Source organism: Juglans regia, chromosome 4 (assembly GCF_001411555.2).
Source record: "Juglans regia cultivar Chandler chromosome 4, Walnut 2.0, whole genome shotgun sequence".
NCBI lineage: Eukaryota > Viridiplantae > Streptophyta > Magnoliopsida > Fagales > Juglandaceae > Juglans > Juglans regia.
In genome coordinates, this window is record NC_049904.1 from 24,394,044 (window position 1) to 24,411,636 (window position 17,593).

The 17,593-nt window shown below is 34.0% G+C and overlaps 2 protein-coding genes across 2 annotated transcripts; both read left to right on the forward strand.

Annotated features, from left to right (window-relative positions):
• Nucleotides 1-1,116: 1,116 nt before the first annotated feature.
• LOC108990241 (CBL-interacting serine/threonine-protein kinase 23-like) lies at nt 1,117-11,313 on the forward strand. Its single transcript, XM_018964133.2, has 16 exons — nt 1,117-1,983; nt 3,598-3,660; nt 3,888-3,959; nt 4,073-4,180; nt 4,385-4,465; nt 4,675-4,728; nt 4,824-4,949; nt 7,045-7,134; nt 7,219-7,338; nt 7,441-7,566; nt 8,101-8,217; nt 8,381-8,422; nt 8,749-8,805; nt 9,070-9,144; nt 9,405-9,477; nt 11,085-11,313. The coding sequence occupies exons 1-16, from the start codon at nt 1,804-1,806 to the stop codon at nt 11,108-11,110; spliced, it is 1,410 nt and encodes a 469-aa protein (XP_018819678.1). The 5' UTR covers nt 1,117-1,803; the 3' UTR covers nt 11,111-11,313.
• A 3,570-nt stretch (nt 11,314-14,883) lies between these two features.
• Nucleotides 14,884-17,328, forward strand: LOC118348217 (receptor-like protein EIX2). Its single transcript, XM_035689252.1, has one exon. The coding sequence runs from the start codon at nt 14,884-14,886 to the stop codon at nt 17,326-17,328; it is 2,445 nt and encodes an 814-aa protein (XP_035545145.1).
• Nucleotides 17,329-17,593: the final 265 nt, after the last annotated feature.

The window sequence follows — 17,593 nt, forward strand, 5'->3', positions numbered from 1 at the left end:
TTTACTCGAGATTCGTTTAAACAAATAACTCAATAATTATGAAATTAAGATTTCCGCCGTATAACTATATATATATATATATGCGCTTGTTATTAACATTATAACCATCTAAAGCAGTTTATTTTTGTCTAAAAGTATATTTTATCATTCTTAGTCTTATAAACGTAGACACGTTGTCGAACTATATAAATCTATAAAGTGTAATTGATTTATTATTTTACTTTACTTTTCTTACATCGATTTCATAACATTTCATTCTTAATTTTCTATGTTATATTTTGTTGCTTATTTGGAAGTTTTTAATAAACAACTGATGGTTTTTACAAACTTTCAATTTATGCAAAAAAATCATTGCAAAAAAAGAAAAGAAAAAGGCAAGCCTTTAGACCTTACGGAATATTGAAGAGGAAGCAGTGGATCCCTCCAATAAGGGTTGAACTCAAAACTCAATACATCTAATCATTATAATTATATTTTATTTAAAAATTTAAAAAATTTATAATAATTAAATAAGATGAATTGAGATACTTTCTAAATCCTAACAAGTTCTTAATGCTTCATTTATTTTTACAGATGAGATGAGATGAAATGAGTTAAGATTAAAGTTAAAAAATTAAATAAAAAATTATTAGAATATATATTTTTAATATTATTTTTTGTTTTAAAATTTAAAAAAGTTAAATTATTTATTTTATTTTGTGTGAAAATTTAAAAAAATTATAATAATTAAATATAATGACTTAAAATGAATTGAAATCAGATAAATTGTAAAATCAATAACATAACGACGCTTAAAACATAACGAAAGATAATCTTTCATTATTTGTTTTATCTATGAATTTGTACGTCAATATTTGCACGTATTTTCTTAGATTTTTACACATTAATTATAATGATATAATATATTGATTACATTTCCATAATCGAAACTACGTGAAAGAAGAAACATTTTCATTCTAAATTTTATAATAATTCAGTTACAATCATACACGTATTGTTCATGAAAATGATGGAACGTACGGAAATAAATCACGAGAAAAGACACCACCGCGTCACGCGCGAAGCGGAGCGATTGCAGTGGCAGTTGCAGTTCCGTTCCTCGTTCCACTCTGCCAAACCGATATAAAACAACGAAAAAAACACCGAAACCATCGCCTTCAAAGCTTCTAGCTCTTTCAGCTCAGTTCAGTTCAGTTCAGCTCCCGAAAAGCACTCAATTCGTGTTCGGATCTATTACGCCTGCTTCTATTCCATTATCAAATCCGAAAACTTCTCTCCCTCGAGATCTCTGCCTCTCGTAAAGTTTCGCCGTTTTTTTTTCTTATCCTTTTTGTTGATCTCGGACGCTTATTTCTCTTTCTTGATTAATTCATTCACGCTTCCATAGCGTGCTTTTTTCTTAAGCCTTTGAGTTTTTTTATTATAGTTTCCCTGTTCCTGGATTTGGATTCATGGGGCTCCTGGATTTGGATTCAAAGCCCGGTGTCTCCCCCTCCTCTCTCCGAGTAAAACTGGAAGCCCGGGTTTGATTTTCATTAGGGATATTAAGACCGATTTTAGGGCCTTTTGGTTTCCGTTTGAATTTTAGTTTTCGAAAAACAAAGAGGAAAATGAGGATGGCGAAGTCTCAGGTATGGCAACCCTGCAAGAAGAAGAGGTCTTGATCCGTAAGCTCTACAGAGAGCGGAATTCGATTCTAGAGAGGGTGAGAGGGGGAGAGACAGAGAGAGAGGGGGGAGAAACTGAGGAAGTGAAGGGATTCGATTGTGGAGTGGAGTGATTGTGAGGTTGGAGAGGGAGAAGATGGCGTCGCGGTCCAGCAATAACATCAGGACACGCGTGGGGAAGTACGAGCTGGGTCGGACCCTGGGCGCGGGCAATTTCGCCAAGGTCAAGTTCGCTCGGAACGTCGAGACGGGCGAGAATGTGGCAATCAAGATTCTCGACAAAGAAAAGGTTTTCAAGCACAGGATGATCGTCCAGGTCTCAATCCTAATTTTTATCTTTTTTGCGTTAGGAGTGAGATGTGTTTTTCTTTTTCGTTCGCTAAATTCATTGGGTATTAAATTTTTATGTTTTGAAAAATTACGTTTTTTTAATTATTTTTTCATTTTGGAATGATAATATCATTAGTATTGGATTGAATATCTTATTCTTTAAATTTTGATTAATATGTAATTTTTTTACATTTAACTAATCATTCAAAACTTAAAATTTATATTGACTTAGTCATCACACTCTCTATAATAATAAAATATTATTATTTTTTATTATTTATATTTTTTTAATTAATTTTTATTTTATTTTTATAATCTTTAATAATTTCCAATAAATTATATTTATTTTTATTTTCACAATCCAACAATCTATAATATAATAATCTTATATAGATATAGATGGTAAAATCTTATACGAATAAAAATCTCATATCTATAATATAATAATTTTAAAAAATATTTTTAGATTTATTATAGTTTTTTTTATATTTAAAAAAAAAATAGATTTATATAATTTAGATAAAAATAATTTAACTAATTGAATGTAGAGTAAATATAGATAATATTTATTAAATTTAAAAATAAAAATATATTTGATTAATCTAATGTCAATACTCTAATATCTGGTGATTGACTGTTTGGTTTTCGAGAAAAATAGCTAAGAGCTCGGAGCCCGGAGAAGAATTTTCTGTACTTTTAAATCAAGAACAGAAACAGTCAACTTCGGCGTGATGACATAATGAGTTCGTCATTTCGTGACCAAATCAATGTACAGGGCATTTAAGGACTCGTTTGTTTTGGAAAAATATTTCATCTCATCTAATTATTATAATTTTCTTAATTTTTAATATAAAATAAAATAAACAATTCAACTTTTTCAAATCTCAAAATAAAAATAATATTAAAAAATATATTCTAACAATATTTTATTTAACTTTTTAACTTTAATCTCATCTCATCTCATCTCATATCCGAAAACAAACTAGGCTTAAGTTGTATTGAACTTTTACAAGGGAAATGAATTGTTCTTGTACTGTATTTTAGTAGGGAAATAGTGGAAAATCGTCTTTTTGGAGTATCTTTTCTTGTTCCCAAAACAAAGGAAAAACAGAATTAAAGACACATGAAACTCAGTTAATTCAGTTTTATACCAAACAAATGAATTGAGCTGAATTCTATTAAGCCTGCACAATTTACTAATGTATGATTTGGTTTTGAATCAAGTGTGTTTATACTATAATAAAATCTTTTGTGAAAAGAACTAGCCAAATTAAGCGAATTTTTGTGTATTATGATTAGATGTAATTTATTTGTCTCTTGTATAAATATTGAGACTCAGGTTTCTCTTATTGTGTGTATGAGTCTGTTTTTTTTTTACGTCTAATTTTCTGTTGCTGTATAAAATGTAAACTAAAAAAGAAAAAGAAAAGAAGCAACAATTTGATTGCCAGATGAGTTCTTTACACCCATTCTGGAACTCAGAAAATTATTTGAAATGTGGGCGTGCAAAGATTTTGTTGAAATTGAAAATTGATTTTCTTTCAATCTGCATATCAATGTGTCTACCTTAACTATTTTCTGGTTGGTTTTTCCTGTGCAGATTAAGCGTGAAATCTCAACGATGAAACTGATTAGACACCCAAATGTTATCCGTATGTATGAGGTTAAAGAGCACAGCCACCTTTAATTTTATTTTCACCTACTCTCAATGCTGTGGCATGATTTGTGATTTCAGGGTCTTTTTCATGCTTTACTGCTAGATATTGATATCAACTTTTTACCTGATCTTTTTCTCTGTCCTGGATTTTCCATATATTTAGTACTTACCCTATAATGTTTTTTGATTTACTTCTGCATCTGGATTGATTCCCAGCAGTGTTACTTGTATAGGCGATGGCTAGCAAGACGAAGATATACATTGTTTTGGAATTTGTGACTGGTGGGGAAGTTTTCGACAAAATTGTAAGATAGTGGTCATCTGCTGCTGATGGCAATCCTATGCAATCTGGAATGAAGTGCGTTGTTCATTCTGTTAATAATCCTCCACGGTTGACTCATTTTTGTGCTATATCCAGGCACGTAAAGGGAAGCTGAAGGAAGATGAAGGTAGAAAGTATTTTCAGCAACTTATCAATGCTGTGGACTACTGTCATAGCAGAGGTGTATTTCATAGAGACCTAAAGGTGTGATTCCTCATTGTTGCATTTGCTATCCACTTGCTGGCTTATGTTTTGATTTAACATTAACCGTCATGTTTTTTTTGGTTTAACATTAAATAGCGCAGTTGGTGGTGATAAACTGTTTTTTTTTAATGTATGTTCCAATGTTATTGCACCTATCCCTAAAAGAAGAGAAATATGATATTATCGTGGTTTGGCATTTTGCAGCCAGAGAATTTACTGCTGGATGTTAATGGAGTTCTTAAGGTTTCAGATTTTGGATTGAGTGCGCTACCACAACAAGTTCGAGTGAGTAAAAGCATATCATAAAAAATGTAATCCAGAACTTAATATGAAGTGGTTGTTGGTTGCCACTGGTCTCTAGAAGCCCCACTTCTCATTCTGACTTGCTCATGCCTAACACGATGGTTTGGGATTTATTGATACTATGGTGAATTATTGTTTGATTTACATAATCAATTTATATAGTCATCTTGCTAATAATCTTCTCTCTTTAGAAAGATGGGTTGCTCCATACAACATGTGGTACGCCAAATTATGTTGCTCCAGAGGTATATTGGCTTTTGGTTCAAAGTGTAAACTACTATTTCAGTATTTCTTTAATCTCATAACCTTCGGTTTTTTCAATGGCACTACACCTTTTTAGGTGATCAACAACAAAGGCTATGATGGAGCAAAGGCAGATCTGTGGTCATGTGGTGTGATTCTTTTTGTCTTACTGGCTGGCTATTTACCTTTTGCAGAATCCAACCTCGCTGCATTATATAAAAAGGTTAATTGCTGTCTCTGTTTCTATTGACTCATTCTTCAAAGTTTTATGTAGTGTCTAAATTCTCATTTGAGTCCAGTCATCGTTTTGATCCTAGTGAACTAAATTTTTCTGTGAAAACAATTAGCTTTTTTGGACAGTCAAACTATATTGCTACAAACGTCTTCTGAGCAAGAATCTCATCCAAATCCATAGTAATGTTTTTTAATCTTTATTAGAATGCCCAACGTTTTAATCAATCAAACTTGCACTTGTATGCTATTGCATTACCTAATGTAGAACAAGAAACTAATTTTTCAAATAAAATAATGTTTTGTGTATGTAAGAGTGTGAATTTGTGTGTTTGAAATCCTATTTACAACCACTAAGGCTCATACATGTTTTGTGATGTAACTTGATGGTGGAGGAGGAAATAGTGCAGAATATTGCTACAAACGTCTTCTGAGCAAGAATCTCATCCAAATCCATAGTAATGGTTTTTAATCTTTATTAGAATTCCCAACGTTTTAATCAATCAAACTTGCACTTGTATGCTAGTGCATTACCTAATGTAGAACCAGAAACTAATTTTTCGAATAAAATAATGTTTTGTGTATGTAAGAGTGTGAGTTTGTGTGTTTGAAATCCTATTTACAACCACTACGGCTCATACATGTTTTGTGATGTAAATTGATGGTGGAGGAGGGAACTTGTTGTAACATATGAAGCTGAAGTAGGCATATAATTTCTTCAGTATAAATTGGAACAAAACTGAATGATGGTCGATGAAGTGATGCACAATTGCATTGGCTTCCGACTTTGTCAGCTTTGAAAATGATTTGGTGCAAAGTATATTTTAGGACTAGATGTTTCTTCTTTGTACATCAAAATGTAGACTGAGTTGTTAACAATGACGTTTTAACTTCTTGGCAAAGGTTAGGGTTAACATGTGCCAGTTTTTGACCTAAAAGAGAGTGGGTGTGAAAATCTTGGGTGTTATCAACGAAATATTTTTGCCCCCTTTCCTCCATTGTGAGGTGTTATATGTGTAAGAAGAATGGGGAATCGGTGAACCATCTTTTACTCCATTGTGAGGTGGCAAGAATTCTATGGGCGGAGATCTTTTCTAGAGCAGGCATTGCTTGGGTAATGCCCAAGAGGGTAGTTGATTTATTTGCATGTTGTCAAAGATGCGGGGCCAATTCACATATTGAGGATGTATGGAGGATGATTTCTTTATGTATCGTGTAGTGCTTATGGAGTGAAAGGAATGGTCGAAGTTTTGAAAACAAGGAGCGTTCTCTGGATGAGCTAAGAAGTTTCTTCTCCATAAATTATTTTTTTGGGCATCCTTGTGTGTACTCAATGGAGCTTGCTTTAATGATTTTCTTGTATCCCTTTCCAGCTCCCTTGTAATGTAACTCGGTGTGTGCTGTTTTTAACCTCCTGTGTACTTGGGCTATGCCTATTTACTTCTATTAATAAAATGTTTGTCTGTCTTATAAAAAAAAACATATCGTGTGCCCCTTTCTGGAAGCGATGCTTCTTGTAAGGAAGCAGAGTGCGGGAGAAAAATAGTGGTCGGCTTTTGCCCGTTTGTGTTTAGGAAAGAAAAATAGAGTATCTTTGTAAACATGCCGTCCTTAGGTCTTTTTTGGCTTAACATTATCACCAAGTGTTTTGTTTTTGCTTGTTTTCTGTGGCAAGTGCATAATACAATGCACACTGCACGTTGACACCATGCCTTGCCAGGATTGAATTATTTCACCAATCCAGTCACTGAAATTTTACCCAATTTATCTGTTCTTGAGGTTTCACTTCCTTGTTCTAAGTCAAGACTAAAATTAAATATAGATTTGACTTATGTGATCTTGCTGTGCCCGATGCAAGTTGCATTCCCACATTGAGTTTTTAGGTTCCAGTGGTATTGTGTAGAGTTATTAGGACATTCTCCTTTCAAGTGTGAAGCTGTAGCTTTTTTTAATTCATAAATCTTACTGCATTACTTTGCATCCTCTCTTCAATAATGCTATGTATACAATACTCATGGAAAAAGAGTACAGCTCCCAGAGAAGTGGGAATTTGTTGGTCTTTAATGCTCTTTACCTGTAAACAACAGATATTCAAGGCTGACTTCACATGTCCCCCGTGGTTCTCCTCAAGTGCAAAGAAACTCATTAAAAGAATCCTGGACCCTTGTCCCTCAACAGTATGTTATTGTCTCTCTCAATTTTATTGTTTACTATTATGTATTTCATTTGTATTGAATATTTGAGCTAATTGAATGAAACAGCGGATTACAATTGCTGAGGTCATTGAGAACGAGTGGTTTAAGAAAGGATATAAGCCGCCTAGTTTTGAGGAAGCTGATGTTAGTCTTGCCGATGTGGATGCTATCTTCAATGAAATCGGAGTAAGATTGGTCTTCTACATGCATAAACTTTAGTTTTAGTTTAGTTTTTTGGTTATATGGTGCTAGCATGTATTTTGTACTTGCTGTTTCCCATTTGGATAGGGTTCCAAAGAGCTTGTCGTTGAGAGGCGGGAAGAAGTGCCTGTGGCACCTGTCACTATGAATGCATTTGAGCTCATCTCTACATCTCAGGGTCTCAACCTCAGTAGTCTCTTCGAGACCCAGATGGTATGCTTGTCTTTGGCTGTTGAACTTGGTATCAAGATATCTGGCTTGGTTCTACTTGTAATGAAAACCTGATATTTTAATTGTGCTGAGGAAACACCTCATTATATATCATATGAGATAATCTCTTGTACACACCTCATTGTAGATGGATTGTGCATTTTAGTGTTTTTAAATGAAATGATTATTGCTTATAAAAAAATTATATCCTATGAGACAATGATGATCACTAGGCTTAATTGCCTTCTTAAGGCTTTTCAAAAGGATGTGACTGATTCTTTTCCCTTTGTTACTAGGCTTAAGCATGTGATATATGTTCAACTTTGTGCTCGAAATTCACTTGTAGATTCTGATATTCTCCAATTATATTTGAAATTTAAGCCTGGTTGAGTTTTCAAAGTAAGTGCAGATAGAAATAGTCATAATTTTATTTTAGAATTCTATAGTTTTGAAAGGTAACTAACTTGTTGGTCCTCTGTTGTTATTGTTGGATTGATTCATAGACATTAAACTTGGCTGGCGTGTCCTTGGTAACAGGGCTTTGTTAAAAAGGAAACAAGATTCACATCCAAATCTCCTGCTAACGAGATAATCTCAAAAATTGAGCAAGCTGCAGGGCTTCTTGGTTTCAATGTAAAGAAAAATAACTTCAAGGTGCAGTACTCTCTCTCTCTACCTTGAAATTATTGGGGGGTGAGTTATTTTATTGATTTCTCAACAATTATCAATCGATTTTTCTCTCTTTTGTTGGATTCTTGATTTTTCTGTATGGGATTTTTTTTTTTTTTCGATTGGTACTTACTCATCCAACTGGTAGGTCTTGAAGTCACCATCTCATCCTCCATACCAGTTTTATTGGGTAAGGAAGTACCATTACCATTTGAGCCAGAGCTCCTTGGCATTCTTAGATGGAATATTTTATTGCGTGGTTACATATAAAGACCCGTGAAATTGTATTCAGGTGCAAATTATAGTGCTAAGTTCTATCTCCAAGTGAGATTTATATAGAATCTTAACTTCCTATTAAAAACAATATCTCATAGTTGAAGCATTTGAGAAACATATTGGATGAATTGAGGTAGAGAAATCTAGAAGTTCAGCTTTAGTCTTAAATCAGTCAAGCGTTCAATTATCTTCCGCTTATGATAATCCCCTTCTTTCTCCCTCATATTTTACCCATCTCAGTTGAAGCTTCATGGTGAAAAAACTGGACGTAAAGGTCATTTAGCCGTGGCAACAGAGGTACATTTATTCTAAGAATAATTCTACGTAAAACTGTGAAGTGCATAAATGTCGCATAATTGGTTTAAAAAAGAGTGGGGTTCACTATTAAAAAATTAATTTTTTCATGTGGATCTCATGTTTTATTCACTTTTTTCAAAGTGATTACATGGCATTTATGCACTTCACGATTGTATGTAGAATTACTCTTATTCTAAACCCTTGCTTTCCCTTCATATAAGCATCGTAGTTTGATCCGGAACCATCTAAAATTTCTATTTTCAGATTTTTGAGGTGGCGCCCTCACTCTACATGGTTGAGGTTCGCAAATCTGGAGGAGATACACTAGAATTTCACAAGGTATATTCTATGATGTGATGCACGTTGCACTCTGGGTCGGGACTCTCCTGCCGAAGTTATAGGAATGCATGAATTTGGAATCGAATCCAAATTGTTGAGTCCATTGTACTATCATGATGGCTGAAAACGAAAATTTATCCCTGCATGTTGGGTGGACTGGATAGCCTTCATTTAGATATTTGTTATTATTCCTTCTTATAAAATAATTTATTTTCTTCCTCACCAGCTCATGTTTGCAATCAATCATCTTACTATTGCAGTTCTATATGACTCTTGCTGCGGGGCTGAAAGATATTGTTTGGAAAACTGGAGATGGAGCAGAGGAAAGAAAAGGTTAGATTTCATTTTCGTTCATTAATTGCATAGTGCCGGTTTTGGATTCTTTAAAAATCTATCGGTCTTTTGCTTGAGGCTAAAAGTATGCAAAATGTTTTTAGTTGCACAGGGCTTCTTTATGGCATCTTATTGGCCGTTGCAAGATTCTTAAAACAGAGCCTATAACTTGCTGTGAATTGCCTTTCATAGGATTAAGAATTTTTTTTTTTTTCCCTTAACCTGAAAGTAAACGTTATATCATATGAACTCTTGGAGGCTGCCTGGTTTGCTTTCAAGATTAAAATCCAAAACTTTGAAAACTTCTAATCTCATCATTACAACTTTTCCAAATTCTCATACAAAATAAAATAAACAATTCTACTTTTTTAAATCTCAAAAAAAAAAAAATAATAAAAAATATATTCTAATAATATTTTATTCAACTTGTTAACTTTAATCTCAACTCATCTCATCTCTGAAAACAAATGAGGCCTATCTCGGGGATGTTTGTTATGCGTTTGATATAGGGGTGAGCACCGACATAGTCGGAGTCCGATTCTCCTAAATCCGACTCCGATTTTGACTTTGTCGAAGTTCAAATCTGATCTCCGAATCCGACTCTAACTCCGACTTGTGTAGTCTCCGATCCGACTCCGACTTCGACTTGTCGGAGGTGAGTCGGATTTGAGTTTTTTTTAGGTTCATATTTAGTCTTTTTTTTTTTAAAAAAAACAATCTTTTGCGGGCTTTCAAATTTTAGTTTTTCCAAAAATTAAAAACTAAAAATAAATCATTTACTATTGATTTATTCTTTATTAATATCTAACTTATTTTCATACTAGACTTGTACTATAGTGTCTAATTTTATGTTATCATACTATAATATTACATATTATTTCTAGTGTCTAATTACATGTTATTATACTATAATATTATATATTATTAACTTATTATATTAGACTTATTTCTATACTAGGCATATTATAGTGTCTAATTACATGTTATTATATTATATTAGTGTCTAACTTATTTCTACACTAGACTCATTTCTAGTGTCTAATTACATGTTATTATACTTAAGTAAATTAGTATTATGTGTTATTAACTTATTATACTAGACTTATTTTAATACTTTTTTTTATAAGCTTATTTCAATATTAGTGTCTAACTTATTTCTTTACTTGATTATGTATGGTAGTAATACTATGATGTTTACGTATATATACTAAACTATTATTAGTTTATTTATATTATATTAGAAGTATATTATTTTATAATCTCATACTAGTAATCTCATACTAGTATATTTTTAGAAGTTATATAGCTATATAAGTATACTAGTATAGATGATAAATATATAAATAAATACATATTTTTATAATATATGTATAATATTGAAGTCGGATTCGGAGGGCAAAGTTGGAGTCGGAGTCGGATCAGCGACACCTCCGACTAACCAAAAAAAAAAAAAAAATCGGAGTCTAATTTGGAGTCGGATTTTCAAATTTTTGCTCAATCCTAGTTTGATGTATTTATGTATCAGAAAATTAAGCAAAAATTACATATGCTTTCCAAATATTTGGTGAATTTGCTTTATTATTTTCCTCTTGCCTTTGATTCTACAGTTGAAGGTGTTGCGGCATCTGGATAAGGGGTTTCATCTGGCATTCATGTTGTGATTGTTTTCCCTAGGCTTCCTGGTGAAATTATTCGAAACGATACATTATGGTTTGTACTGTTGCATGTTGAGTGTGTCGTCTTCACTTGACCCTCTGATTCTGAACCGGGTTCTTAAGACTCTGGATGTTTCTTCTTTGTTCAATTGGGTATCATATATATATATATATATATATATATATATATCTCTCATATTTTTGTGCCCAATTGTGGTTGGGATTGGAGTATTAAGTTGGTAAAACTTCTCAGTTTGGTGGTTGGTTCCAAGTCGGAAACGTTAAAGTGGCCATACGAGATTGTCAAAGAAAAGATATGTCGACTAATGAGAGATGTGGGTAAAGAAAGCGAATATTGGAAGAAAGCACATTATACAAATACTCCAGTCTTCTACATGTATGAAAAAAAGATCCTAATTTTCTTCGAAGTTTTCAGGGTTTGGTCCTAGTTTCTCTGTTTTCTTCTTTCTTTTACCAAAAAACTATGTTTTATGTTGTGAATAGGGGTGGGCAGCGGGGCCCCGCTGGGGCCCCGCCCCACCCCCGCCCCACCCCCACATTAAAAAAAAAAAATTTATTTATATATATTAAATAAATATATTGTATATAAATATACACAATTTATAAAAGACTTAAAATTATATTCAAGTCATTGGATTGCTTTGACCTCCTAGGCCAATCTTTATATAGGAGGCCAAGGCAATACAATAGTCATCTTTAAGCAATGTGGGACTTAGTAGTAAGTCCCACATTGCTTAAAGATGACTATTGTATTGCCTTGGCCTCCTATATAAAGATTGGTCTAGGAGGCCAAATCAATCCAAAATCTAACTCTAATGAGTTTAAATTTTTTTTATATTTATAAATTTTAATTTATTATTTAAATTATATTATAATTTTAGTCTAAAAAAATATTTTTAGACCAAAAAAATTTTTTTTTTAATATAATGGGGGGGGTGGGGCGGATGGGGGTTGTTCCCCCGCCCCCCGGCACCGGGGTGGGGGACCCCGCCCCCGCCTCCCGGGGGCGGGGTGCGGGGGAAAAACCCCCATCACCCGCATGGTGCGGGGCGGGGGGCGGGGGGCGGGGGGCGGGGAGGGGGTGCCCCCGCCCCGCACCATGCGGGTAGCACCCCTAGTTGTGAAGACATGAAAAGAGGGATGGGCTCACTGTACGTTACTATGTCTAGTTTATTGTATAAAAATTCTCTCTCTCTCTCTCTCTCCCTCACTAAACTCTAATCAATTCAGTTTCCGGGTCAGATTAGTTTCATTAAACAAATCAAGGTACACACACTTTGGGTTTGGGGAACTCCCAAACCCAACGATATTGCAGCCACTAACCAGGCAGAAGAGCAATAAGTTCCAAAAACACACAAGAAAGTAAGGATTAGCAGTTAAAAAAGTCGGATTTTGTTTGTTGTAAATGGCCTTACGTTGGAAGTTCTACACAGTGTAGTTGTCAAACGAGCTTCATGCACATACATCCTCGATTTTAGATGCAGCGGCGGAACCAGTAATTGTGTTGAGGGAGGGCCAACTTTTATACTGTGTGACATATTTATATAAAGAGTAATGCTAAATATAGTATTAGAGTGTGCAAGCTTTACGCACTTCATTTGAAAAAAAAAGTGGAGTCCACTATTAAATATTAATTTTTTTTCATGTAGGTTCTAGATTTACCTTTTTTTTTTTAAAGGGAGTGGGCATGACTTACACATGATCCTAGGATTGCAAACATCATTTCTTTTACGTAAATTAAACAGAGATTGAAAAATCATAAAAACATAACTATAAACTATTTTTCATATAGATCATCGACCTTAAATGATATATATATATATTTTTTTTTCACTTTAGATTCCATATTAAGAAATTCAATATTGTATAATAAAAAACTTTGGGATCCATATTGATATGTTTATTATTTCTACTAAACTTAGTTTAATTTTTAATTTGGAGAAGCCATATCTTTAAAAATAGATAATATATAGAAATTAAACAAAATTTTGAGACTATAAAAAAAAATTGGAGAGACAGTTATAGGTATATGGAAATTTTAAAAAATTTTAGAGAGCCTATGGAGATTATAATTTTTTTTTTTTAGGGAGGTCATTTCTATATTTGTAGAATTATGTATAAAATTTAGGGGGTATTTTATGATTTGATAAAAAAGTTTTGGGTATTTTCTATATTCAGATGCTCAGAGATTGTGAGATCGGAAAACATGACTTCTTACCTTCAACGAAACTGTGAAAGATCCGTCATGTCAACTTTCTTCTTGGGTTGGTCAAAGCCTCAAAGTTGTTGTAAATGGATTGACGTTGCATATTGCTACAACCGAAGAGGACATGCAGTCAAGCTTGACCTTAGTCACTTTCTAGGATTGGAAGCCGGCAATGCATGGCTTGTTTATTTTACATGGACTAATGTTGTGCTGACATGTGTCAGTGTCCTACTAATTTGTAAGAACACTCTCATTGAATTAACTAGAAGCTAAATCTAATGAGAATTTAACTATTGAACCATAAAATGTATCATATTGGAATATATCTATAGTAACTTCTAAATTTATTTTCAAATTTGAAAGACACTGTTTATTCATCAAATTCATTTTATATCATTTATTTCTCCTTCGATGTCTCTATCAATGTCTTTCTAGTTTCTATTTTTAATCCACAATTTAATTAGAATATGATTACTAATTAATATATAATATTATGAATAGTAAAATATGATAAAATAAAATAAATTAATAATTAAAAAAATTAAATATTTTTGAAATTATTAGTTATTCATTACTATATAATAAATAAATATATAATCTAATGTAAAAATTTGATGTGAATAATTAAAATCAAATTCATCTTATATTATTATATAATAAAAAAATAACTATTTTAATGTGAAGATTTATATAAATAGAATAGTTAAAAATTAAATTTATATTACTAATTGCTCTAAGATCACTACTATAATTTTGTTTATGGAGGTTGCATTATTTTTCATTGGGTAGAAAAGTCAAATTTTGTTTTTAGTGAATGGCCTTTATGGAAGTCCTCATTACTCATTCCAAAGCTGCCAAATGCATTAAACTTTCAAATACAGCCAACCCCATCTGTCAAAAAATGTCCATAATATCCTGCAGGGAGCCTATGGCCTTTATATGAGGATTTCGTACCCGAGGATTTCCTTAATCAGCTGTTCAAGTATTTCGAAAAATGGCTGGCACCCTCAACTTCATGTGCATTGCTTATCTCTTTTCCATTTTTTTCTTCTTTCTGTTGGGACCTCCCCACCTAGAAGTTATTAAACGGGCTTCATGCACCTGGACCCTCAATCCTAGATGCTTGGAGATGGAGAGGAAAGCACTTCTTACCTTCAAAGAAAGTACCAAAGATCCACTAGGTCAACTTTCTTCTTGGATTGGTGAAGATTGTTGTAAATGGGTTGGTGTTGGATGTGACAACCACACAAGACATGTGGTTAAGCTTGACCTTAGTCCAAGTACTTGGGATATCAAAAGATTGCAAGTCGAAAGCCTACAATGGCTTGCTGCTTTACCTTCTCTCGACGGAGATGTTTGGATTCGAAAATGACTTGAGATGAACTGAGATGAGTTGAGATGGATTGTGAATAGTAATGAAATGAGTTGTGAATAGTAGTGAGATTTGTGAGTTAAAGTTGCTGAATAGTAATAAATAGTAGTGAGATGAGTTGAGATGACTTGCGAATCTAAACATGCCCTAATATGGGGAATGCTGATCTTGACAATGTGTCAGATTGGCTACAAGCGGTGAATATGCTCCCTTCTTTATTGGAGCTACACCTACGTAAATGTGGACTTGTAAGTCTTCCGCAGTCTATTTCCTTCATCAACTTCACTTTGCTTTCAGTCCTTGATCTCTCTGGCAACAACTTTAAATCCCCAATACCTTGTTGGTTGTCAAATGTGAGTGGCCTTTCGATACTAAATATTGCAAACAATTACCTTCATGGTGCCATTCCTGATGCATTTGCTAATTTGTACTCCCTAAAAGAGTTGGATCTTTCAGGGAATGGACAGATTGAAGGTCTACTACCAGCTGGTCTGGGAAATCTCACCAATTTGCATACTTTGTCTTTACGTAGAAACAATGTTACCGGTGTAATACCAAAATCATTTGCCAACCTCTGCAACTTGCGAACGTTTGATCTCGAGTTGAACAATATAGGTGGGGAGGTGACTGAGCTTGTGCACGGCTTGTCTCAATGTTCTAACAGCAACCTAGAATCATTATACTTGAGTGGTAATGAATTACTTGGGGGAAACATGCCCTACTCATTGGGAGAGTTGAAGAATTTGAAATCAATTGAGCTCAAGCACTGTTCTTTTTGGGGCTCAATTCCCGATTCTATTGGGAACTTGTCATCCCTAGAAATACTTGACCTTCAGTACAACCAGATGAATGGAAGCATTCCCGAAAGCATTGGGAAGCTATCAAAGATTCTATCGTTGGATTTGGGCAATAATTCTTGGAACGGTGTCTTAAATGAAGCACATTTTCAGAACCTCTCTCGATTAGAGCGGTTGGATTTGTCATCAGATTTGTCTAAAAGTACATTGGCTTTAGAAGTACATCAGGACTGGGTTCCTCCTTTCAAGCTACGGTATGTTGACCTGCATAAGGTACATATTGGACCATGGTTTCCTACATGGCTTCAAACTCAAGATGAAATCTGGTTCCTTAACCTCAACAATGTTGGCATTTCTGACACTATTCCACATGGCTTTTGGAATTCATGCTCGAGTATCACCAATTTGAGTATGTCTGGTAACAAGCTATACGGACAGGTACCATGCTTTCAAATTCTCCCTTCGGCCAATTACATCGATTTGAGTTCCAATAAGTTTGAGGGTCCCCTCCCACTTTGTTTTAGTAATTTGAGCCAGATATATCTAAATGATAATATGTTTTCTGGGCCCATCCCTGAGAACATAGGTGAACTACTACCTAGGTTATCTCATTTGGACCTTTCTTCAAATTTTGTTGATGGAAAAATTCCCCTTTCTATTGGAATGCTGAAAAATTTGACAGCTCTTAGTTTGAGAAACAATACGCTATCCGGGCATCTCCCTCCTTGTTGGGAGGATTTACAATACTTATACTTCTTGGATATAGCAAATAATAATATATCTGGAAGTATTCCAATCTCAATGCAAAATTTGACTTCACTTTCTGTGTTATCATTGCACCAAAATCATTTTGAAGGAAAGTTCCCTTCTTTCTTTAGAAACTACAAACAATTGCGAAGCCTCGATGTTTCAAGAAATAGATTTTTTGGAAACCTACCAACATGGATAGGAGAAAACTTACCCTATCTATTACGCTTGAACCTTAGGTCAAACTTCTTTAGTGGGCACATACCTCAACAATTATGTCTTCTGGTTGGTCTTCGAATTTTAGACCTTGCACATAATGAGTTTTCAGGAGGAATCCCTCCATGTCTGGGGAACTTTACTGATGCTGACAAAGTGTTTCGAAGTGTCTTTTTTGTTGAGAAAATGTCGGTGGTTTCAAAGGGAAGAGACTATTTGTATCATTCGACTCTAGATCTTGTTTATTCCATAGACCTTTCATGCAATAATCTATCAGGCGAAATACCTGATACCATAACAAGTTTTTCAAGTTTGGTCAGTTTGAATTTGTCAATAAATCATTTGAATGGAGGGATTCCTGAGAATATTGAAAATCTGAATGCCTTAGAATCGCTTGATCTCTCGAGAAATGCGATTTCTGGTTCTATCCCCGACAGTTTAGCTTCTTTGAACTTCTTAAGCCACTTAAATTTATCATTCAACAACTTGTCTGGAAAAATTCCACATGGGAATCAACTTCAAACACTCAATGACCCTTCTATCTATCAAGGCAACTCTTTACTTTGTGGTCATCCTCTTCTGACAAAGTGCTTGTGGGATGAAACTGAACCTGGTCATGTAGCACCGATTGATGATGGCGAGGTGGACGAAAATAATGAAGATGGAACTGACTCACTATGGTTCTACGCTAGTGTGGTGGTTGGTTTTGTTGTTGGATTTTGGGGAGTTTGTGGGACCCTTATTGTTAAAACATCATGGAGGCTCGCTTACTTTCGGATGTTTGATAATTTGAAAAACAAGATTGCTATTTTCTTTACAGAGGAAGTTGGGGAGTAGAAGCTGAGCCTATTAACAAAGGAAAATTCATTGACATGCATGCATGGTTCCTTCTTATTTTGTTTGTTTTCGTACTCTTTGTTTTTCTATTTTTGTTCTAGTACTACTCTTTGTTGCTAACTGATCAGGAGAAGGATGGTCTTATTCATGTACGTGATCTCTTGTACACACCTCTTTGCATGGATTGGGCATTATATTGTTTTTCAAATTGGAAGTAATTGATTCTTCTGGTTTTGATACTAGTCTTAAGCACCTGATACGTGCT